General features: G+C 42.6%; 1 protein-coding gene across 1 annotated transcript; it reads right to left on the reverse strand.

Annotated features, from left to right (window-relative positions):
- Positions 1–1767: 1767 nt before the first annotated feature.
- Positions 1768–26366, reverse strand: LOC109870085 (annexin A4-like). The gene is made up of 15 exons (XM_031804566.1): positions 26092–26366; positions 21248–21607; positions 18933–18964; positions 14430–14699; positions 11361–11448; positions 10963–11057; positions 10036–10149; positions 9006–9096; positions 8379–8458; positions 7166–7222; positions 6897–6990; positions 4887–4982; positions 4156–4214; positions 3410–3532; positions 1768–3177 (listed from the first exon to the last, which is right to left on the reverse strand). Exons 2-15 carry the CDS (start codon positions 21597–21599, stop codon positions 3118–3120), a joined length of 1611 nt encoding a protein of 536 aa, XP_031660426.1. The 5' UTR covers positions 21600–21607; positions 26092–26366; the 3' UTR covers positions 1768–3117.

Here is a 26366-nt window from a genome sequence, read left to right on the forward strand (position 1 = left end):
AACACTGCAAATACTGACTCTTTGCATCAACTTCATGTAAATGTCAATAAAAGCCTTTGACACTTATGAAATGCTTGTAATTATACTTCAGTATCCATAGTAACATCTGACAAAAATATATAAAGACACTGAAGCAGCAAACTTTGTGGAAATTAATATTTGTGTCATTCTCAAAACTTTTGGCCACGACTGTACATCCAGAGAATGCGAGGGTTGTTGGCAAAGTTTGATGACAAAATTTGCACACAAGAAGGACCGCGGCGCCACCTTCCTGTTCATGTGAGCACAACACAACGGAGGGTCCAAAAATATATTGTATGCTGCTGTCTAAATTATGTAAAATCGTAGTGTGAAAAAGTAGATTTTCAGCCCGGGTTTAATATTCTAAGAGTTGATTTGGTTTGGGCCGGCACGGGTTTATGGTTTGCGCAACATTGTAACATATGTTTGAGACCAACGTGTGGCGGTGGCTGTGTGTGTGGCCGTGGCTGTGTGAGAAGCGCGCCAGTATCCAGTTTCACTTTCTATGATTACTCTCTGTTCTGATAGACATGAGCCTGCAACTCTCATCTCTCCAGCGTTGCACTTCGTCATTTATTTCCTTACAGAATCATAACCGCGCAAAGGGGTCTGAAGGAACTGCAGCACCCCTACATTGAATTGTGCATTTTCCCAATTTATGGAATTACTGCTGTCTGTTCATAAATAAATGAAATCAGAATAGCCTACTACACCATCTGAAGGCCTATAATTTAGCCTCAGAGGATCAATAGCTTATTTTTTTTTAATTGCCTAGCTGTGGATTGTAGCCCAATAAGGTAGAACCTAGTCGGGAACGCGCGGCAAACCTGTCAGTGGAAAAAACAGCATGCAGACAAAACAGGCCTTTCGCGATATTTCAAATACAATCAATGGAAAACAAAGGTTGTAAAAGCAAATGGCTGCTGCTGAAAATAGAACACTATGCTGTACCAAAATATTAGATCGACATCCAAATGTTGTTTTACAAAAAAGAGAGATAGGGTTTTGGAATGAGCGGATCGGCCATCACCAGCAAGTGAGTTGCGCATCATTGGGTTAGTCAGTGAAACTGGAAAGCATATTTAGGACTATAATTTCCTCCTCATATTGTAGCCTACAATATGTCTCCACAAACCTAGATATATTGATGGATTCAAGACAAGTTCGTTTTTGTTGATCTCAGATTCTCAGTTTGTCAGTGTCAAAGTTGCCTGCCATTTCGACCATTTGTGCTGTATTAAAAAATATTCTGCCAGTCTCCAGGCATGTAAAATGAAGTACAATAGTATGAAATGCATTTATAAAAGGCCAAATTTTCCCGAGCCCTAGGCTACTAAAAAGTCTCTCCATGTGTCCAACTTCTGTAAGTGCCTCCACTCTACTGCTCTATGCCACAACGCAAATGCGATTGTCGCATGCAACGCTTTCTTATATTAAAGGTTGGGAAACACTGGTTGGCTGCTGACTAGCACATAGTTATTGACTACGTCCGTTTCAGATCGCTCATTAAATGTCTTCATCGAAATTACGGGTTTCCTCCTATCCGCTCATCTGTCCCTTACGCCATAATGTGTACATCTCAATTGTCAGTAGAAAGTAGAAACCACATTTCTTTAAGCAAGCAAGCAAGCCAGCCCCCCCCCCCCCCCCCCCCCCTCAGGGCACTTGAAAGCGCAAACAGAGTAGCACTCAGGCTATGATAATCAATGTTATGAAGCACAACAATCTCATTATTGAAACAGAAAATCATTGCCAGTCAAAACGTTTTATTTTGACAGGAAGGACACCATTATAAGCCTGTGGGTGAACATTACAACAACCAAATGATTGTAAACGTTAGTTACATGATAACGGCAGCCCTTTGGGCCATTGTGATAAGTTACAAATGTGGTATTAGCATATATTTATATCATTTTCCAATTACAATGCCTCAGTGGATCCATTGTGTTCAAACTGCCATCTGCTGGCATGAAATTATACTATACAGTATGTGTGCTGGCTATACAGTATATACCTATGCAATGAATAAATCCTTAAACAATATTGACAACAAATAATTCAATTTTTAAGTATTGGCAAATAGTTGTACAAGGACTCTACATTGAAATTATATTAGAAATAGCAGTGAAAGATGAAAAAAAACAGAAATATTGACTTGCATGGAACTAAACAGCCTTCAAAATAGATGGTAAAACATTGAGAGAGCTGCATGTCGTAGCGGCTTTGGGTCTGCAGCATAAAAAAAGGCAACAATGTGTTTATATCTAGGAAACAAGCCATGGAAAATGGCCTACATTATTAGAAGGTGTCAATGAGAAGAAAGAAACACCAGCGTTGTGTGGTGATATTTAATTATCATTGGCTTTCATTCGAAATGAAACAAGTTTCTAATTTGCATAGAATATAGCAGTCAGCAATAAAGCTATAATAACCAACTTTTAAAAAATATCTTAAGTATCTAAATATCCTAAAATATTTGCACGTGTTGACACAAACCCAGAAATATTCATATACATTTAGTATTTGGCAGTTAGCTAATATAATAATTTGTCAATTATAGTACTGCATTGTTTTTAAATGGCATTATCCTGATCGTATGAAATATGATTACACATATCACGATAAAATAAAAACATTTGTAAATTAATCAAGACTATATAATAACAATAATGGATTACATATGCAGCAAATAAAGTCATTATCCTACATACGTCACCCAGCACATTATGGCGCGAGACACAAAGTTGGCAAAAAAAACTACATACATCACAGGTTGATATAGGATCCTGTCTGTTACATTCTCATGGACTACTACACTTATAGAATTAGAATGAGTAGAACGGCCATAGCACTTATGATTCTATGGTTCTCATTCTGATTCTATGGTTCTGATTCTATGGTTCTCGTTCTGATTCTATGGTTCTCGTTCTGATTCTATGGTTCTCATTCTGATTCTATGGTTCTCATTCTGATTCTATGGTTCTCATTCTGATTCTATGGTTCTCATTCTGATTCTATGGTTCTCATTCTGATTCTATGGTTCTCATTCTATGGCGTCACTATCCTGATTGATATATGGGATTCCTTCATATCTCTCTAATCACTTCCTCCACACAGCTTCAGCAGCAGCTTCTGGTAGTCCCCAGAGGTATCACCCTATCAGATGAAAAAGTTAAAAAAAAAATTAAAAGCACATACAAGTAACAGCATGTTAAAAACAGACTCATTTTCCATCAGACAAAACCAAGAAATGAACAACATTTACTTGTGAATTATTATTCAATAATTGACATAATTTTGGCAGCAATCTACCTCCATAGCATAAAAGCAGTGGATTGATTCCAACAATAGAATTTTAGCATAGTGATTATTTGTTTCAGGTACATACAGAGATGGCGGTGTACAGTGATTTCCCGTACGTCTTCTGGTATGCCTGTCTGATGTCCAGCATGTCTACCTCGGAGCGAGTCACCATGACCCGAATCAGAGTCCTGTCCTTGGTCCCAGCCCCCTAGGGAGACAACACATAGCACAGACTGGTTAGTCATCAGTAAGTGCTAGGCATGAAACATGGCCTGTGGTAGCTGTCACTATGGTGTCTAAATGTGTGTGTGTGTGTGTCAAAATACAATGTCTAAAACACTATAGTGCTAGAAACTACAGGACATGTCTCAGGGCTACACTTAAACATGGTTAGACATTTCCATCAGCGGAGTCAGAGTGTGTGGAGTGCGTAGGGTAAGAGTGCCCGCGGTCAGAGTAAGAGCACAGTCAGAGTGTGTGGAGTGCGTAGGGTAAGAGTGCCCACGGTCAGAGTAAGAGCACAGTCAGAGTGTGTGGAGTGCGTAGGGTAAGAGTGCCCGCGGTCAGAGTAAGAGCACAGTCAGAGTGTGTGGAGTGCGTAGGGTAAGAGTGCCCACGGTCAGAGTAAGAGCACAGTCAGAGTGTGTGGAGTGCGTAGGGTAAGAGTGCCCACGGTCAGAGTAAGAGCACAGTCAGTGTGTGTGGAGTGCGTAGTGTAAGAGTGCCTGCGGTCAGAGTAAGAGCACAGTCAGAGTGTGTGGAGTGCGTAGGGTAAGAGCGCCCGCGGTCAGAGTAAGAGCACAGTCAGATGTGAAAGCGTTTCTTCCTTACCGCCATAGACTTGTGAAGCCTCTCTGCAAAGTATTCAGGAGTGTTCCTGATGCATTTCACTGGAACATAACAAGACAAGGCTTTAGCTCATGGAGAAGAAACAGGACTAACCTTACTAAATCGGTTGAGTCACAAATGCCGCCCCGTTCCCTGTATAGAGCCCTATGGATCCTGGGCAAAAGTAGAGCACTTGATAAGAAATGGGGTGCCATTTGGGATGCAGACATTGTCACATCAAACCAATTCAAATCAGATCCTCAAATCACCTGATTCAAATCAGATCCTCAAATCACCTGATTCAAATCAGATCCTCAAATCACCTGATTCAAATCAGATCCTCAAATCACCTGATTCAAATCAGATCCTCAAATCACCTGATTCAAATCAGATCCTCAAATCACCTGATTCAAATCAGATCCTCAAATCACCTGATTCAAATCAGATCCTCAATCACCTGATTCAAATCAGATCCTCAGTCACCTGATTCAAATCAGATCCTCAGTCACCTGATTCAAATCAGATCCTCAATCACCTGATTCTAAACATTCAACAGCTATGGGATCTCAGATCCCAAAAGTGATAGTTACTGAACTTTGAGAATAAGTCACACATTGTTCTCTCCTTGCAGTGACCAGCTGGTTATTACAGACACTGTGCTCTCCTTGCAGTGACCAGCTGGTTATTACAGACACTGTGCTCTCCTTGCAGTGGTTGGTTATTACTGAACTTACCCACAGCCACCATGCCGTCCTCCACGTTTCCAGACATCTCCCTGCAGATGCTCTTCACAATGTCTCTACCACTCATCTGCTGGTACTCATTGAACACTAGCAGAAACAAGAACCATAGGGCAGGGGTTGTTATAACCTCGTCATAAGGTTGTTATAACATGCTAACGAAACCACAGGCAATGTTATAACCACATGGTAAGGTTATAACTATAGGCAGGGTTGTTATAACCACATGGTAAGGTTATAACTATAGGCAGGGTTGTTATAACCACATGGTAAGGTTATAACTATAGGCAGGGTTGTTATGACTTCGGTTAATCACATAAATAAAGCTAATTAAATATGTTTGTAGAAATAGTGTTGAGATAATATAGACATATATAATATAGACATATACTGTACTGTCATAACAGTATACTAGTATAAGGAACTACAACCCTTTGAGAGAAACAGAACTGACTTGGTAATATAAACACAGTGCAGTATGATTACCTACCTGCTCTCAGGTGGGGATTACTACTGGAACACAGTAGGATTACCTACCTGCTCTCAGGTGGGGATTACTACTGGAACACAGTATGATTACTACTGGAACACAGTATGATTACCTACCTGCTCTCAGGTGGGGATTACTACTGGAACACAGTATGATTACCTACCTGCTCTCAGGTGGCGATTACTACTGGAACACAGTAGGATTACCTACCTGCTCTCAGGTGGGGATTACTACTGGAACACAGTATGATTACTACTGGAACACAGTATGATTACTACTGGAACACAGTAGGATTACCTACCTGCTCTCAGGTGGGGATTACTACTGGAACACAGTATGATTACCTACCTGCTCTCAGGTGGGGATTACTACTGGAACACAGTATGATTACCTACCTGCTCTCAGGTGGGGATTACTACTGGAACACAGTAGGATTACCTACCTGCTCTCAGGTGGGGATTACTACTGGAACACAGTATGATTACTACTGGAACACAGTATGATTACCTACCTGCTCTCAGGTGGGGATTACTACTGGAACACAGTAGGATTACCTACCTGCTCTCAGGTGGGGATTACTACTGGAACACAGTATGATTACTACTGGAACACAGTATGATTACCTACCTGCTCTCAGGTGGGGATTACTACTGGAACACAGTATGATTACCTACCTGCTCTCAGGTGGGGATTACTACTGGAACACAGTAGGATTACCTACCTGCTCTCAGGTGGGGATTACTACTGGAACACAGTATGATTACTACTGGAACACAGTAGGATTACCTACCTGCTCTCAGGTGGGGATTACTACTGGAACACAGTATGATTACCTACCTGCTCTCAGGTGGGGATTACTACTGGAACACAGTAGGATTACCTACCTGCTCTCAGGTGGGGATTACTACTGGAACACAGTAGGATTACCTACCTGCTCTCAGGTAACACAGTATGATAACCTACCTGCTCTCAGGTAACACAGTAGGATTACCTACCTGCTCTCAGGTAACACAGTATGATTACCTACCTGCTCTCAGTTAACACAGTATGCTTACCTACCTGCTCTCAGGTAACACAGTATGCTTACCTACCTGCTCTCAGGTAACACAGTATGCTTACCTACCTGCTCTCAGGTAACACAGTATGTTTACCTACCTGCTCTCAGGTAACACAGTATGTTTACTACTGGAACACAGTAGGATTACCTACCTGCCCTCAGGTAACACAGTATGATAACCTACCTGCTCTCAGGTAACACAGTATGATTACTACTGGAACACAGTATGATTACCTACCTGCTCTCAGGTAACACAGTATGATTACTACTGGAACACAGTAGGATTACCTACCTGCTCTCAGGTAACACAGTATGATAACCTACCTGCTCTCAGGTAACACAGTATGATTACCTACCTGCTCTCAGGTAACACAGTAGGATTACTACTGGAACACAGTATGATTACCTACCTGCTCTCAGGTGGGGTCTGCTCCTGGAACACAGTATGATTACCTACCTGCTCTCAGGTGGGGTCTGCTCCTGGAACACAGTATGGCGTTGAACTGGGACTCATCCGTCCCCACTTTGTTCTCCCCGGCAGCATACAGTTTCTAACACACAACATAAAATGATCAGTTTCTAACACAAAGATAAAAGATAATAGATAATGGCCACTTTCCTGTTATCCTACACCCTACGGGGTACACAAACAGTATTGTGGCATCAGATACATCTTTAAAACAGTCACATTTCTATGATATTACCAGAACAAGGAACAGTGTTCACCTGAGCATCCTGTTTGGCCATGTTGATGTCCACTTGTTCCCTCTCGTCTCGATTTCCCTACAAACAGGAAGTGAAGAATTGGTTTACTACAAAAAGGATTGGATGAGTCTCAAATAAAACCCTATATAGTGCACTACGTTTGACCAGAGCCTTGGGACGAGTCTCTAATAACATCCTATATAGTGCACTACGTTTGACCAGAGCCTTGGGACGAGTCTCTAATAACATCCTATATAGTGCACTACGTTTGACCAGAGCCTTGGGACGAGTCTCTAATAACATCCTATATAGTGCACTACATTTGACCAGAGCCTTGGGACGAGTCTCTAATAACATCCTATATAGTGCACTACGTTTGACCAGAGCCTTGGGACGAGTCTCTAATAACATCCTATATAGTGCACTACGTTTGACCAGAGCCTTGGGACGAGTCTCAAATAAAACCCTATACAGTGCACTACGTTTGACCAGAGCCTTGGGACGAGTCTCAAATAAAACCCTATACAGTGCACTACGTTTGACCAGAGCCTTGGGACGAGTCTCAAATAAAACCCTATACAATGCACTACGTTTGACCAGAGCCTTGGGACGAGTCTCAAATAAAACCCTATACAGTGCACTACGTTTGACCAGAGCCTTGGGATGCAGATTATATTATTCCATGGGGGGGGGGGGGGGGGGGTATTCTGGAAAACCCTTACAAATGATTAACAGCAGAGTACTGGTATCTTGGAAGGAATTTGAGGCAAGGAAACTGTAAACTTATCCTCCCCAATTGCTGTAATTTCTTCCATAAAACTCGAAATGGTATCTTTATAGTAGTTCTTACTTCCTGACTCAAGAGTGTACGTCTCAATTGGCACCCTATTCCCGGGGTCCATAGGGCTCTGGTCAAAAGTAGTGCACTATGTAGGGAATAGGTTGCCATTTGGGACGTACTCTCAGAAAGGAAGTGGCTACAGTAGATGTTTATCTTGAGGGCGATAGCAGTTTAATACAAGTATTTCAGAATTGTTAACGAAACTTAAGGATAATAATATTTGCAGCCAACAGATATCCAATGGAAATTGCAAGAGCACCAACTATGTTGAGTACTGGGGAAGTTGCCCTAATTAAAATCAGCTTTAGCCTTCACTTTCAAAGCTCAATGATAACGATTAATAACATATCAAATCAACATATTAAAAACCATTAACAACACATCAACAGTTACCTGACAGAGGGAGACGAGGAGTCTACGGAAGTGTCCTGATGTGTCATTAATGATGGCATCCTCCAGTTTCTTACCATACTCTGAAACACAGCATTTACATGATACTCTGAATGAACCAACATTTCAGCCCTACCCTGAATGAACCAACATTTCAGCCCTAACCTGAAACACAGCATTTACATGATACCCTGAATGAACCAACATTTCAGCCCTACCCTGAATGAACCAACATTTCAGCCCTACCCTGAATTAATCAACATTTCAGCCCTACCCTGAAACAAACTGCATTTCAGCCCTACCCTGAAACAAACAACATTTCAGCCCTACCCTGAAACACAAAGCATTTCAGCCCTACCCTGAAACACAAAGCATTTCAGCCCTACCCTGAAACACAAAGCATTTCAGCCCTACCCTGAAACACAAAGAATTTCAGATCATCATAAAAGTAAATGTGTCTTGCTGCTCCCCAACACTCAACCGGTCAAGATGTATCAACATAGCTAGGACACATTTACTTGTATGACGAACTGGCAATGCTTTGCGTCTCACGAGTATCAATTGAAAACGCTGTGTGTTTCAGAATATGGATGAAATACTGTGCGTTTCGGGAGTAGGCCAGACACTTACCGTTTTTGTAAATTTGATTAATTTCTCTGATTTCTGCATTGGAGCGAGACGATAGGATCTCAATCAGACAGGCTTCATCAGTACCGGCACCCTGTCCAGAGAACAAAAACAGGTTATACATGTTACACATGGGGCGGCAGGGTAGCCTAGTGGTTAGAGTGTTGGAGTAATAACCGAAAGGTTGCAAGTTCAAATCTGTCGTTCTGCCCCTGAACAAGGCAGTTAACCCACTGTTCCTAGGCTGTCATTGAAAATAAGAATTTGTTCTGAACCGACTTGCCTGGTTAAATAAAGGTAAAACAAATAAATAAACACATATACATGTTACAAGTAAAAACATTTACTAAAATCAAATGACTAAGAATCATCTTGAAGATAAGAACATTTATTGTCCAAGTATACTACGATCAAAAGCAACATTTTCTTGATAGAGTAACTACGGCTATATTGATTTTGTACAACGTATGATGAGCAATGAACAAATCACGCCTCCAACATGCCTGACTTTTTGTCTTTAAAAAGAAAAAAAATGGAGCTTTTCTTTCTGTTCCTTACTGAGACTCACTAAAAGAGACCCCAAAGAAAAGGTGCCTGCTATAAAGAAAATCTGGGTTGTGTTCAGTTGGAAGAAAACGTTTTTTTTTTTTAAAACAGTCCTAAGTGGGGCGGTTATTATCAGAACTTGTCCAATAATGTAAGAAATTCTAATGAACATGACCCCCCCGGTGTAGAGAAGAATGAATAAAAGCCCAACAAACTGTGTAGAGAAGAATGAATAAAAGCCCAACAAACTTCTAATGAACATGACCCCCCCCCCCGGTGTAGAGAAGAATGAATAAAAGCCCAACGAACTTCTAATGGACATGACCCCCCCCCGGTGTAGAGAAGAATGAATAAAAGCCCAACGAACTTCTAATGGACATGACCCCCCCCCCGGTGTAGAGAAGAATGAATAAAAGCCCAACGAACTTCTAATGAACATGACCCCCCCCCCCCGGTGTAGAGAAGAATGAATAAAAGCCCAACAAACCACTATGGCTTCTTTGAGTTGAGATGTATCAAACTTGGCTGGCGTCTGCAACATGGCAATAGCCAGCTTCTCAAAGTTCCCAGTCAGCTCAGACTTTAGATCATGGAATAAATCCTGTGAAATAGAAGATTTGCGTAAGAGGTCTCACTCAAGATACAGTGTGTGTATATGTGCCCTAAAAATGGCACCCTATTTCCCTTTATAGTGCACTACTTTTAACCAGAGCCTTGAGCAAGGCACTTCCACAGCAACTGCTCCACGGCGCCCAGTGTGGCAGTCCACTCTGCTATATCCTGAATACATATACATATATATATATATACACACACCACCGTTTAAAAGATTTGGGGTCACTTAGAAATGTCCTCGTTTTTGAAAGAAAAGCGAAACATTTTTGTCCATTAAAATAACATAAAATTGATCTGAAATACAGTGTAGACATTGTTAATGTGGTAAATGACTATTGTAGCTGGAAACGGCAGATTTTTTTATGGAATATCTACATAGGCGTACAGAGGCCCATTATCAGCAACCATCACTCCTGTACACGCAAAACACCAGTCTCAACGTCAACAGTGATGAGGCGACTCTGGGATGCTGGCCTTCTAGGCAGAGTTGCAAAGAAAAAGACATCTCTCAGGCTGGCCAATAAAAATAAACGATTAAGATGGGTAAAAGAACACAGACACTGGACAGAGGAACTCTGCCAATGTCGACACTGTATTTCTGATCCATTTGATGTTATTTTAAATGGACAACCCCAAACTTTTGAACAGTAGTGTATGTATGTCTTTCAGAGGGGTTTAGGATAAAGCGGAATTTCTTTTATCCAATTGGATGAATAATAAAGTGATCTTTATCTGGTGTTCGTTGAACTCCAACAATACAGGAAACCACACAAGGTCATTACTGTAGTGTAAACCTCACCTTCCCATAAGTGGTTTTGTAGGCTGCAACCATTGGAACCCTCTGCTTGTTTGAGCGGCTCCCGAGAATCTCAATTATAGCTGCCTCATCCGTGCCTGTTGAAAATAAATATATTAAATATATTAATATTATTGTTACCAGTTTAACTGAGAGTAAATTGAATGTGTATCACTAAATAATATGTTCTTAATTGTAGAATATTCTACACTTGCAAATCTAGCCATAGATTTTTTTAAATTTTTTATAGAAGATTTACAGAATCGAATAAAATAACGTAATTTTTTTCCAGAAGGAACTTCAGCTAAATAATGTGTTATTAGATTTGTACTAAATCTCATTAACTCCTACATACATATATACATGATATAAGTGAATGTGTGTCATGATGAAGTACTGACCAAAGCCCTTCATGGCCTTGCGGAGGACTTCCACATCCCTCAGAGGGTCAGCGCCTGGATAGTCCTTAATAACACCCCTATAGCCTCTCTAATGACAAATACAAACAAATACTCACACTGAAGAATAGAAATACTGACACTGAAGAATAGAAATACTAACACTGAAGCATAGAAATACTGACACTGAAGACTAGAAATACTGACACTGAAGACTAGAAATACTGACACTGAAGAATAGAAATACTGACACTGAAGACTAGAAATACTGACACTGAAGACTAGAAATACTGACACTGAAGACTAGAAATACTGACACTGAAGACTAGAAATACTGACACTGAAGACTAGAAATACTGACACTGAAGACTAGAAATACTGACACTGAAGACTAGAAATACTGACACTGAAGACTAGAAATACTGACACTGAAGACTAGAAATACTGACACTGAAGACTAGAAATACTGACACTGAAGACTAGAAATACTGACACTGAAGACTAGAAATACTGACACTGAAGACTAGAAATACTGACACTGAAGACTAGAAATACTGACACTGAAGACTAGAAATACTGACACTGAAGACTAGAAATACTGACACTGAAGACTAGAAATACTGACACTGAAGACTAGAAATACTGACACTGAAGCATAGAAATACTGACACTGAAGCATAGAAATACTGACACTGAAGCATAGAAATACTGACACTGAAGAATAGAAATACTGACACTGAAGCATAGAAATACTGACACTGAAGACTAGAAATACTGACACTGAAGACTAGAAATACTGACACTGAAGACTAGAAATACTGACACTGAAGACTAGAAATACTGACACTGAAGCATAGAAATACTGACACTGAAGACTAGAAATACTGACACTGAAGACTAGAAATACTGACACTGAAGACTAGAAATACTGACACTGAAGCATAGAAATACTGACACTGAAGCATAGAAATACTGACACTGAAGCATAGAAATACTGACACTGAAGCATAGAAATACTGACACTGAAGCATAGAAATACTGACACTGAAGAATAGAAATACTGACACTGAAGAATAGAAACTGACACTGAAGCATAGAAATACTGACACTGAAGCATAGAAATACTGACACTGAAGACTAGAAATACTGACACTGAAGACTAGAAATACTGACACTGAAGACTAGAAATACTGACACTGAAGACTAGAAATACTGACACTGAAGCATAGAAATACTGACACTGAAGACTAGAAATACTGACACTGAAGACTAGAAATACTGACACTGAAGACTAGAAATACTGACACTGAAGACTAGAAATACTGACACTGAAGACTAGAAATACTGACACTGAAGACTAGAAATACTGACACTGAAGACTAGAAATACTGACACTGAAGACTAGAAATACTGACACTGAAGACTAGATAATACTGACACTGAAGACTAGAAATACTGACACTGAAGACTAGAATATACTGACACTGAAGCATAGAAATACTGACACTGAAGACTAGAAATACTGACACTGAAACTAGGAAATAACTGACACTGAAGACTAGAAATACTGACACTGAAGACTAGAAATACTGACACTGAAGACTAGAAATACTGACACTGAAGACTAGAAATACTGACACTGAAGACTAGAAATACTGACACTGAAGACTAGAAATACTGACACTGAAGACTAGAAATACTGACACTGAAGACTAGAAATACTGACACTGAAGACTAGAAATACTGACACTGAAGACTAGAAATACTGACACTGAAGACAGAAATACTGACACTGAAGACTAGAAATACTGACACTGAAGACTAGAAATACTGACACTGAAGACTAGAAATACTGACACTGAAGACTAGAAATACTGACACTGAAGACTAGAAATACTGACACTGAAGACTAGAAATACTGACACTGAAGACTAGAAATACTGACACTGAAGACTAGAAATACTGACACTGAAGACTAGAAATACTGACACTGAAGACTAGAAATACTGACACTGAAGACTAGAAATACTGACACTGAAGACATAGAAATACTGACACTGAAGCACTAGAAATACTGACACTGAAGCATAGAATACTGACACTGAAGCATAAAATACTGACCTGAAGCATAGAAATACTGACACTGAAGCATAGAAATACTGACACTGAAGCATAGAAATCTGACACTGAAGCATAGAAATACTGACACTGAAGCATAGAAATACTGACACTGAAGCATAGAATACTGACACTGAAGCATAGAAATACTGACACTGAAGACTAGAAATACTGACACTGAAGACTAGAAATACTGACACTGAAAGCATAGAAATACTGACACTGAAGCATGAAATACTGACACTGAAGACTAGAAATACTGACACTGAAGACTAGAAATACTGACACTGAAGAATAGAAATACTGACACTGAAGAATAGAAATACTGACACTGAAGAATAGAAATACTGACACTGAAGCATAGAAATACTGACACTGAAGCATAGAAATACTGACACTGAAGCATAGAAATACTGACACTGAAGCATAGAAATACTGACACTGAAGCATAGAAATACTGACACTGAAGAATAGAAATACTGACACTGAAGCATAGAAATACTGACACTGAAGAATAGAAATACTGACACTGAAGACTAGAAATACTGACACTGAAGACTAGAAATACTGACACTGAAGACTAGAAATACTGACACTGAAGCATAGAAATACTGACACTGAAGCATAGAAATACTGACACTGAAGACTAGAAATACTGACACTGAAGAATAGAAATACTGACACTGAAGCATAGAAATACTGACACTGAAGCATAGAAATACTGACACTGAAGCATAGAAATACTGACACTGAAGCATAGAAATACTGACACTGAAGCATAGAAATACTGACACTGAAGCATAGAAATACTGACACTGAAGCATAGAAATACTGAAACAAGGAAACACTTTGTAAAGTATATTAGGAAATAGAAAACCCTATGTAAATAAATGTAACACTGAGTAATTGGTTGAGGATTTCACGTTAAAGACAACAACATATAGAGATTCTCACGTTGATGGCAGGTGAATAAGGAGTAGCAGGAACATATCCTGGAATGGAAGGGGCACCACCAGGGTATCCTGGAATGGAAGGGGCACCACCAGGGTAGCCAGGCATGGGCTGCTGTCCTGGGGCAGGACCGCCCGGGTACCCCTGGGGTTGACCTGGGGCAGGACCGCCTGGGTACCCCTGAGGTTGACCTGGGGCAGGACAGCCTGGGTACCCCTGGGGTTGACCTGGGGCAGGACAGCCTGGGTACCCCTGGGGCATACCTCCGCCTGGCTGGAGGAAAAGGGGAGCTGATTAGCTGGGATCACGTTACTGACTCTGGCATTGTGCCCAGATGCCACCCTATTCCCGACATAGTGCACTAGTTTAGACCAGAGGAGTGAGCAGGTAGGTACTAGGGATAGAGGAGTGAGCATGCAGGTACTAGGGATAGAGGAGTGAGCAGGCAGGTACTAGGGATAGAGGAGTGAGCATGAAGGTACTAGGGATAGAGGAGTGAGCATGAAGGTACTTGGGACAGAAGAGTGAGCATGAAGGTACTAGGGACAGAAGAGTGAGCATGAAGGTACTAGGGACAGAAGAGTGAGCATGAAGGTACTAGGGACAGAAGAGTGAGCATGAAGGTACTAGGGATAGAGGAGTGAGCATGAAGGTACTAGGGACAGAAGAGTGAGCATGAAGGTACGAGGGACAGAAGAGTGAGCATGAAGGTACGAGGGACAGAAGAGTGAGCATGAAGGTACTAGGGATATAGGAGTGAGCATGAAGGTACTTGGGACAGAAGAGTGAGCATGAAGGTACGAGGGACAGAAGAGTGAGCATGAAGGTACGAGGGACAGAAGAGTGAGCATGAAGGTACTAGGGATATAGGAGTGAGGTACTAGGGATAGAGGAGTGAGCAGGCAGGTACTAGGGATAACAGACATGAAGGTACTAGGGACAGAAGAGTGAGCATGAAGGTACTAGGGACAGAAGAGTGAGCATGAAGGTACTAGGGATAGAGGAGTGAGCATGAAGGTACTAGGGACAGAAGAGTGAGCATGAAGGTACGAGGGACAGAAGAGTGAGCATGAAGGTACGAGGGACAGAAGAGTGAGCATGAAGGTACGAGGGACAGAAGAGTGAGCATGAAGGTACGAGGGACAGAAGAGTGAGCATGAAGGTACGAGGGACAGAAGAGTGAGCATGAAGGTACGAGGGATATAGGAGTGAGGTACTAGGGATAGAGGAGTGAGCAGGCAGGTACTAGGGATAACAGACATGAAGGTACTAGGGACAGAAGAGTGAGCATGAAGGTACTAGGGACAGAAGAGTGAGCATGAAGGTACTAGGGACAGAGGAGTGAGCATGAAGGTAAAGGGACAGAAGAGTGAGCATGAAGGTACTAGGGACAGAAGAGTGAGCATGAAGGTACTAGGGACAGAAGAGTGAGCATGAAGGTACTAGGGATAGAGGAGTGAGCATGAAGGTACTAGGGACAGAAGAGTGAGCATGAAGGTACGAGGGACAGAAGAGTGAGCATGAAGGTACTAGGGATATAGGAGTGAGGTACTAGGGATAGAGGAGTGAGCAGGCAGGTACTAGGGATAACAGACATGAAGGTACTAGGGACAGAAGAGTGAGCATGAAGGTACTAGGGACAGAAGAGTGAGCATGAAGGTACTAGGGATAGAGGAGTGAGCATGAAGGTACTAGGGACAGAAGAGTGAGCATGAAGGTACGAGGGACAGAAGAGTGAGCATGAAGGTACGAGGGACAGAAGAGTGAGCATGAAGGTACGAGGGACAGAAGAGTGAGCATGAAGGTACGAGGGATATAGGAGTGAGGTACTAGGGATAGAGGAGTGAGCAGGCAGGTACTAGGGATAACAGACATGAAGGTACTAGGGACAGAAGAGTGAGCATGAAGGTACTAGGGACAGAAGAGTGAGCATGAAGGTACTAGGGACAGAGGAGTGAGCATGAAGGTACGAGGGACAGAAGAGTGAGCATGAAGGTACGAGGGACAGAAGAGTGAGCATGAAGGTACGAGGGACAGAAGAGTGAGCATGAAGGTACTAGGGATATAGGAGTGAGGTACTAGGGATAGAGGAGTGAGCAGGCAGGTACTAGGGATAACAGACATGAAGGTACTAGGGACAGAAGAGTGAGCATGAAGGTACTAGGGACAGAAGAGTGAGCATGAAGGTACTAGGGATAGAGGAGTGAGCATGAAGGTACTAGGGACAGAAGAGTGAGCATGAAGGTACGAGGGACAGAAGAGTGAGCATGAAGGTACGAGGGACAGAAGAGTGAGCATGAAGGTACGAGGGACAGAAGAGTGAGCATGAAGGTACGAGGGATATAGGAGTGAGGTACTAGGGATAGAGGAGTGAGCAGGCAGGTACTAGGGATAACAGACATGAAGGTACTAGGGACAGAAGAGTGAGCATGAAGGTACTAGGGACAGAAGAGTGAGCAGGCAGGTACTAGGGATAACAGACTCCACGTGTTACAGGGAGTGGAGATGACGTATAACAGACTCCACGTGTTACAGGAAGTGGAGATGACGTATAACAGACTCCACGTGTTACAGGGAGTGGAGATGACGTATAACAGACTCCACGTGTTACAGGAAGTGGAGATGACGTGTTACAGGGAGTGGAGATGAACAGACTCCACGTGTTACAGGGAGTGGAGATGACGTGTTACAGGGAGTGGAGATGACGTGTTACAGGGAGTGGAGATGACGTGTTACAGGGAGTGGAGATGGCGTATAACAGACTCCACGTGTTACAGGGAGTGGAGATGACGTATAACAGACTCCACGTGTTACAGGGAGTGGAGATGACGTATAACAGACTCCACGTGTTACAGGGAGTGGAGATGACGTATAACAGACTCCACGTGTTACAGGGAGTGGAGATGACGTATAACAGACTCCACGTGTTACAGGGAGTGGAGATGACGTATAACAGACTCCACGTGTTACAGGGAGTGGAGATGACGTATAACAGACTCCACGTGTTACAGGGAGTGGAGATGACGTATAACAGACTCCACGTGTTACAGGGAGTGGAGATGACGTATAACAGACTCCACGTATTACAGGGAGTGGAGATGACGTATAACAGACTCCACGTGTTACAGGGAGTGGAGATGACGTATAACAGACTCCACGTGTTACAGGAAGTGGAGATGACGTGTTACAGGGAGTGGAGATGACGTGTTACAGGGAGTGGAGATGACGTATAACAGACTCCACGTGTTACAGGAAGTGGAGATGACGTATAACAGACTCCACGTGTTACAGGGAGTGGAGATGACGTATAACAGACTCCACGTGTTACAGGGAGTGGAGATGACGTATAACAGACTCCACGTGTTACAGGGAGTGGAGATGACGTGTTACAGGGAGTGGAGATGACGTATAACAGACTCCACGTGTTACAGGGAGTGGAGATGACGTATAACAGACTCCACGTGTTACAGGGAGTGGAGATGACGTGTTACAGGGAGTGGAGATGACGTATAACAGACTCCACGTGTTACAGGGAGTGGAGATGACGTATAACAGACTCCACGTGTTACAGGGAGTGGAGATGACGTATAACAGACTCCACGTGTTACAGGGAGTGGAGATGACGTATAACAGACTCCACGTGTTACAGGGAGTGGAGATGACGTATAACAGACTCCACGTGTTACAGGGAGTGGAGATGACGTGTTACAGGAAGTGGAGATGACGTATAACAGACTCCACGTGTTACAGGGAGTGGAGATGACGTATAACAGACTCCACGTGTTACAGGGAGTGGAGATGACGTATAACAGACTCCACGTGTTACAGGAAGTGGAGATGACGTATAACAGACTCCACGTGTTACAGGGAGTGGAGATTACGTATAACAGACTCCACGTGTTACAGGGAGTGGAGATGACGGATAACAGACTCCACGTGTTACAGGGAGTGGAGATGACGGATAACAGACTCCACGTGTTACAGGGAGTGGAGATGACGGATAACAGACTCCACGTGTTACAGGGAGTGGAGATGACGTATAACAGACTCCACGTGTTACAGGGAGTGGAGATGACGTATAACAGACTCCACGTGTTACAGGGAGTGGAGATGACGTATAACAGACTCCACGTGTTACAGGGAGTGGAGATGACGTATAACAGACTCCACGTGTTACAGGGAGTGGAGATGACGTATAACAGACTCCACGTGTTACAGGGAGTGGAGATGACGTATAACAGACTCCACGTGTTACAGGGAGTGGAGATGACGTATAACAGACTCCACGTGTTACAGGGAGTGGAGATGACGTATAACAGACTCCACGTGTTACAGGGAGTGGAGATGACGTATAACAGACTCCACGTGTTACAGGGAGTGGAGATGACGTATAACAGACTCCACGTGTTACAGGGAGTGGAGATGACGTGGTAGATGGAGCCAGCTGTTTTAGAGGCTGTATGTTGGTAATGACTTGCTTGGTGTAAGATAATCATTTATATTTACCATTCCACCAGCAGGGGCTCCACCCCAACCACCTGGAGAACAAACACAGCGAGCATCTTTTAGCAGGTTTTAATACAACAAAAAAACACAAATATGGATCATTTATCCAGTTCGGTGCTTTTTGAGAACATTCTGATTTTAACATTCTATAATAAAAAGCACATGTTCAACTTAATGAGAGAAAAAAGAAAAAAAAATCCCATCCGAAGAGATTCAATTATTAAAATTTTAAAAATACTATAGTAAATGCCAGATAAATTAACAGGGTTAAACGCAACTTAAATAAGCCATAAATCCAATTGAGACGAGGGGGAATGGAATATTTGTGTGTGCAACAGGGAGTGGCAATTGAGACGAGGGGGAATGGAATATTCGTGTGTGCAACAGGGAGTGGCAATTGAGACGAGGGGGAATGGAATATTCGTGTGTGCAACAGGGAGTGGCAATTGAGACGAGGGGGAATGGAATATATGTGTGTGCAACAGGGAGTGGCAATTGAGACGAGGGGGAATGGAATATTTGTGTGTGCAACAGGGAGTGGCAATTGAGACGAGGGGGAATGGAATATTTGTGTGTGCAACAGGGAGTGGCAATTGAGACGAGGGGGAATGGAATATTTGTGTGTGCAACAGGGAGTGGCAATTGAGACGAGGGGGAATGGAATATTCGTGTGTGCAACAGGGAGTGGCAATTGAGACGAGGGGAATGGAATATTTGTGTGTGCAACAGGGAGTGGCAATTGAATGCAAACTTCATATGTGGAGGCGTTCAAACACTTCTAGCCTGTCTATCTATGGATAACGGGTTTGACGTGTTTTGCTGAAGCCGCTCAGTTTTCCACCACAAAACACCAGAAAATGACCAAAAATAGAAGAACCAGATCACCTGCTTTTACGCTGGGATTTGACTATTAGATGTTCAATGTTTATTTTGTACCATATTTACACGAGTCCAGTTCATGTAACAGGTTTGACCTTAAAATGAGGGACAGATGTAAATGATTCACTAATAAATAAATAATCATCTTCAGAAATGACTTTTGTCAAAGCAACAAAAAAATAACTAGGGCTTTACAACGATGGTGAAACCTAAAGAGAAAATATGACGGTTAAAATCTCTCTAGAAATCAAGAGGGACACGTCAAAATGAAAATTGCACACTATGTAACATATGTGCACCTCTCTCTCTCTCGCCCTCCCTCTCTCTTTCTCCCCCCCCCCCCCCCTTTGAGTGCATCTTGCTAGCTGTCACTCAAATGATTAGGGGTTGAAGCTCATTGGTTGAACTCTAATTGCTAGGAGGCTGGCCCACGTGAGGGAAACATTTTGGGAAAATAGCGCAGTACTGATTTCCAGAAAAACAAAGGATTTTGTGGCCAATTGAGGTAAAACAATAATTCTGCTCATACGATTATGCTGAGTAACCTCCAGAGCACTGAGTAACCGCCACAGTTCCAGAGCACTGAGTAACCGCCACAGTTCCAGAGCACTGAGTAACCGCCACAGTTCCAGAGCACTGAGTAACCGCCACAGTTCCAGAGCACTGAGTAACCGCCACAGTTCCAGAGCACTGAGTAACCGCCACAGTTCCAGAGCACTGAGTAACCGCCACAGTTCCAGAGCACTGAGTAACCGCCACAGTTCCAGAGCACTGAGTAACCGCCACAGTTCCAGAGCACTGAGTAACCGCCACAGTTCCAGAGCACTGAGTAACCGCCACAGTTCCAGAGCACTGAGTAACCGCCACAGTTCCAGAGCACTGAGTAACCGCCACAGTTCCAGAGCACTGAGTAACCGCCACAGTTCCAGAGCACTGAGTAACCGCCACAGTTCCAGAGCACTGAGTAACCGCCACAGTTCCAGAGCACTGAGTAACCGCCACAGTTCCAGAGCACTGAGTAACCGCCACAGTTCCAGAGCACTGAGTAACCGCCACAGTTCCAGAGCACATCTTTAAAAGGCACGTCATTTAACAGGTGTTTAAAATTCAATATGGGTGCAAAATGTTGTATTTAAAATATCAGGGACACGAACGGCACTCTCTTCATAGAACAACACATATACTGGACATTTGAATTTGAAAATGTATCCTAAACCAGTGTGTGTCAAGGTCACAGACCAGGGTCTCATCTCATATTTCCTGAATACAAAAAAAAACTAAAACACAACAAGCACACATTTGCACGACCATGAAAGCAAATAGCAATAGCCTTAGAGTTGAGATGTGCCGGAGTTACTTAAAGGAATCTTTGGAATGGGGTGCTTATCTAGGTAATCGGGTAATCCAAAAATGCTATATATTAGCAATACCCTTACCTTGTGCTGGAGGCATGGAAGGATAGCCTCCGGCCTGGGGAGGGAAGCCTCCCCCCTGAGGGAAACCTCCACCTGGTTGAGGGTAACCACCAGCCTGCTGGGAAGGATAGCCCCCGGCTTGGGGCGGGTAACCCCCGGCTTGGGGCGGGTAGCCCCCGGCCTGAGGCGGGTAGCCTCCAGCCTGTGGCGGGTAGCCTCCAGCCTGTGGCGGGTAGCCTCCAGCCTGAGGCGGGTAGCCTCCAGCCTGTGGCGGGTAACCTCCAGCTTGGGGGGGATATGCACCTGGTTGTGGGGGGTAGCCACCTGTCTGGGTAGGGTAGCCACAGGATGGAGGGTAACCAGGATAACTCATCTTTGGGACTTGAAAGAAAGAATGCATTAGAAGTTAAGGCATAAGTATTTAAAAAACATATTTTAATGAGATGCATATACATTTATGAGATACATATACATATATATATACACATTGAGTGTACAAAACATTATGAGCACCTGCTCTTTCCATGACATAGACTGACTAAGTGAATCCAGGTGAAAGCTATGATCCCTTATGGTCACTTGTTAAATCCACTTCAAATCAGTGTAGATGGAGGGGAGGTGACTGGTTAAAGAAAGATTTTTAAGCCTTGAGACATTTGAGACATGGATTGTGTATGTGTGTCTTTCAGAGGGTGAATGGACAAGACAAAAGACTGAAGTGCCTTTGAACAGGGTATGGTAGAATGTGCCAGGCACACCGGTTTGTGTGTGTCAAGAACTGCAACGGTTTTTCACACTCAACAGCATCCCGTGTGTATCAAGAATGGTCCACCACCCAAAGGACATTCAGCCAACTTGACACAACTGTGGGAAGCATTGGAGTCAACATGGGCCAGCATCCCTGTGGAACACTTTCGACACCTTGTAGAGTTCATGACCAGACGAATTGAGGCTATTTTGAGGGCAAACGGGGGTGCAACTAATGTTTTGTACACTCAGTGTGTGTGTGTGTGTGTGTGTGTGTGTGTGTGTGTGTGTGTGTGTGTGTGTGTGTGTGTGTGTACACACAGTGTACAAAGAACATATAGGGCCGGTATCCCAGACACAGATTGAGCCTAGTCCTGTAGAATCTCCATTGAAAGTGCTTTTTAGTCCGGGACTAGGTTTAACCTCTGTTCAGGAAACCGGCCCACAGAGTTGATTGAAGCAAGGGGTAGGCAATCATGGCCCTGGAGAACTAGACACTTCATGTTTTCCATATAACAGACCTGAAGACCAGGTGTGCTGAATTTAGCCAATCACTGAACTAATCAATTAACTCAGATGATCAGTGACTAGTTGAAACAAAATGCTGAAGTACCGGAGATACTCCACAAACAGGGTTGTCTACCCCTGGTGTAAAGGCATAGTTCCCATTCGGCTAAAAATATCCTGAAAGTAATATTAAAGTTAAATATCCTGGAAGATGAGGACTCGGTGAACTACGTGGAAGTACCATGGATGGATGAACGATAATGACTCTGGGTTCAATTGAACGTACGGGATACTATTACAACCTATTGACCAGTAATTCCATCGCCAGGGGCCAAATCCACAAAGCGTCTCAGAGTAGAAAATTAGTCATAAGTTCTGAGAATAAACACATTTAACTCCTGCTCTTATGGGTAAAAATAAAGACATTTAACTCCTGCTCTTATGGGTAAAAAATAAAGACATTTAACTCCTGCTCTTATGGGTAAAAATAAAGACATTTAACTCCTGCTCTTATGGGTAAAAATAAAGACATTTAACTCCTGCTCTTATGGGTAAAAATAAAGACATTTAACTCCTGCTCTTATGGGTAAAAATAAAGACATTTAACTCCTGCTCTAATGGGTAAAAATAAAGACATTTAACTCCTGCTCTTATGGGTAAAAATAAAGACATTTAACTGCTGCTCTAATGGGTAAAAATAAAGACATTCAACTCCTGCTCGTATGGGTAAAAATAAAAGCTATGCATGAAGCCTTGAGTCATAACAAGTGTCATAATTGTCATGTTTTGGTCATTGATCTACACAAAATATTCCATCATGTCAAAGTGGAAAGAAAATTCTACAAATTAACAACTAAAATATAGTTGGTGCATAAGTATTCACCTTATTTGGCTTAACAAACGACAAAGTTATATGGACTCACTGGGTGTGAAATAGTAATAATGATGAATGCCTACCACTTCCTCTGTCCCCCATACATACATATTTTAGTTCCCTCAGTCAAGTAGTGCATTTCTTTTTTACATATTTTAAATTTGACCCCCTTTTCGTGCTATCCAATTGTTAGTAGTTACTATTTTGTCTCATCGCTACAACTCCCGTACGGGCTCGGGAGAGACGAAGGTTGAAAGTCATGCGTCCTCCAAAACACAACCCAACCAAGCTGCACTGCTTCTTAACACAGCGCCATCCAACCCGGAAGCCAGCCGCACCAATGTGTTGGAGGAAACACCGTGTACCTGGCCACATTGGTTAGCGCGCACTGCGCCCAGCCCACCACAGGAGTCGCTGGTGCACGATGAGACAAGGATATCTTACCGGCCAAACCCTCCCTAAACCGGACGACGCTAGGCCAATTGCGCGTCGCCCCACGGACCTCCCGGTCGCGGCCGGCTGTGACAGAGCCTGGATGCGAACCCAGAGTGTTTGGTGGCACAGCCCTAGACCACTGCCCCACCCGGAAGGCGAGTAGTGCATTTCAAACACCATGTTGTGCTGCTGCCATGTTGTGTTGCTACCATGCTGTGTTGTCATGCGTTGCTGCCTTGCTATGTTGTGGTCTTAGGTCTCTCTTTATGTAGTGTTTTTTATCTTGTTGTGAAGAGTGTTTTGTCCTATATTTTTTTAATCCCAGCCCCCGTCCCTGCAGGAGGCCTTTCGGTAGGCCGTCATTAAATACGAATTAGTTTTTAACTGACTTGCCTAGTTAAATAAAGGTTTAAATAAAAATAACAATAATAACAAATCAGACATTGAATCTCTCTTTAAGCAGGGTCAAGTTAATAATGATGTTGCGGATGATGTATTAAACCACCCAGACACATCAAAGATGCAGGCGTCCTTCTGAACTGAGCAGCAGGACAGTAAGGAAACTGCTCAGGGATTTCACCATGAGGCCATTGGTCATTTTAAAACAGCTACAGAGTTCAATGGCTGTGATGGGAGAAAACTGAGGATGGATCAACAACATCGTAGTGACAATAATGACCTAAATGACAGAGTGAAAAGAAGAAGAAAAATATACAGAATAAAAATATTCCAAAACACATTTTTTCCCCCCCTTCGGTGTGTGTGCTTTACTGCATTTATACTTGGGATATCGCTTTTCAAAAGTAAAAGTGAAATGGCCGGAGGACGTCTAAAACATAATGTTAAAACCTACTCTGAGCTGGGAGTTTTTTTGTTGTCTTAAACAGGTTTACATCAGCACTCCTCCTTTGAGACACTCCTTGGACTGGTTAACCCAGACTGAGCAATTTAACAAGTAACATATGAAGGGCGACTGGGTGTCCCCTACCCTACAGCACGCCCTCTCGCATCGTCACACATTCCAGCATCTCCATGGAATCTAACCTAAACATCGATTTATCGGAATAAACAGACCAGTACAGCCGAAAGCAAAGATTAAGGTGCCGTTGCCCTGCTCTGTCATCGACTGACATGTTTCTACAACATAAAACGTGTTCCTCTGCCCAGGCGTTGCTGATGCCTGCCATATTTTACAACGCCTGGATTGGTATTTTACACACCATCTAACCACATTATTTGTTAAAACAGTCCGTCGATGACATGGCACACAACAATTGGTTGACGCAAGCAACATCTGAGCAGGGTAACGCAACTACGACGTGGTTATGGTGCTTTCACGACAACTGGGAACTTTCGGGGGAAAAAAACGGAGGAGAAAGTCAGAGCTCTAGAAATATGCCCAAGTTTTGAATCCCCCCCACCTCAGAGTTCCCAGTTGTCTTGAACACACTGAAGTCAGAAGTGGGATATTTCCCGAGTTCCCAGTTGTTTTGAACGTGGCATCTGCTAATACCTAAAAATACCTATCCAGGCCGTTGTAAGATCTGTCAGAGTTCAGCAACGCCCGGGCAGAGGAACGCCCCATAAGGACACTCATTGCTCCAGAACTAGCTTTGAAATTGATCCGTCAATAGGCTCCTTTGATTTGAACGCTACAAAAGAACACTGCAACGCTAGTAATTCCCTACTCCAACAACGTCATTAAGGCTACATTAGGAGTGCTACAATGTAACTACAGCCAACCAGAATCGGTGGTCTCACATGTTTCGTGTGTCCATTTCACTGCTGAAAAAACATGAATAATAATAATAATAATAATAATATATATATATTATATATATATATATATATACTAGGCTACACTGAAGCTGTTACATAATATTACAATCTAGCCTTCCAAGATGTCACATTGTAGCTAATTACACATCCTTGAATTTGAGACAAAATGGCAGTTTGAGAATAAAGTACTTTAGAGCGCACTTAAAATCTGGTCGATCTTCCCTTAATGCAGGATAGTAATAATAAGATAACTATTGTAGACTACTAAATCATAACAATTAAACAGTGACCAATAACTAAACCCAGGATCGTTTACAAATAAGAGCGATTTTAAATGGCGATTGTTAGATGTTGTAACGAGATGCGGATATGCGAACGGCTTCGCATACGTTATATAAATAAAGACATTCAGAAGCGTAAACCTGCACACCATTCTAGGACATGTCGAGTTGGCTTAGATCTGTATAAAACCTATCATTGAAGAATTATAACCCTTTTCAAAGCAAAATAACTTGTGTCTTACTTGTTTCTGACGCTCGGGAATGTTGAAGGGAAGCGATTGAATCAGGAAGAGTTTAAAGATGGTTGCGCAGTGTAGTTGTGGGTGGGTTCTGTTCCTGATTTCAGCCTTGTTTCCACCGGAGGTTTCCACTGTGTTGGCAACAACCTTTGCATAGAACAAACAGTCAAGTCATTCACTTTGAGTCAAATACAACAACAACAACAAAAAATGCTTTGAAAGGTTTATAGTCTAATCAGTCTAGACATGAATCTGCCTATAGTCTTAATTTTAATGTA

This window comes from Oncorhynchus kisutch, linkage group LG25, assembly GCF_002021735.2.
Source record: "Oncorhynchus kisutch isolate 150728-3 linkage group LG25, Okis_V2, whole genome shotgun sequence".
NCBI lineage: Eukaryota > Metazoa > Chordata > Actinopteri > Salmoniformes > Salmonidae > Oncorhynchus > Oncorhynchus kisutch.

Excerpts from the sequence above, each read along its gene's own strand:
- LOC109870085 (XM_031804566.1), bottom strand. The coding sequence starts at position 21,599 with ATGAGTTATCCTGGTTACCCTCCATCCTGTGGCTACCCTACCCAGACA. Across the intron at positions 18,965-21,247 it reads TTCCATGCCTCCAGCACAAG|GTGGTTGGGGTGGAGCCCCT; the intron begins GTAAGGGTATTG and ends TTTGTTCTCCAG. Across the intron at positions 6,991-7,165 it reads TGGCCAAACAGGATGCTCAG|AAACTGTATGCTGCCGGGGA; the intron begins GTGAACACTGTT and ends GTTGTGTGTTAG.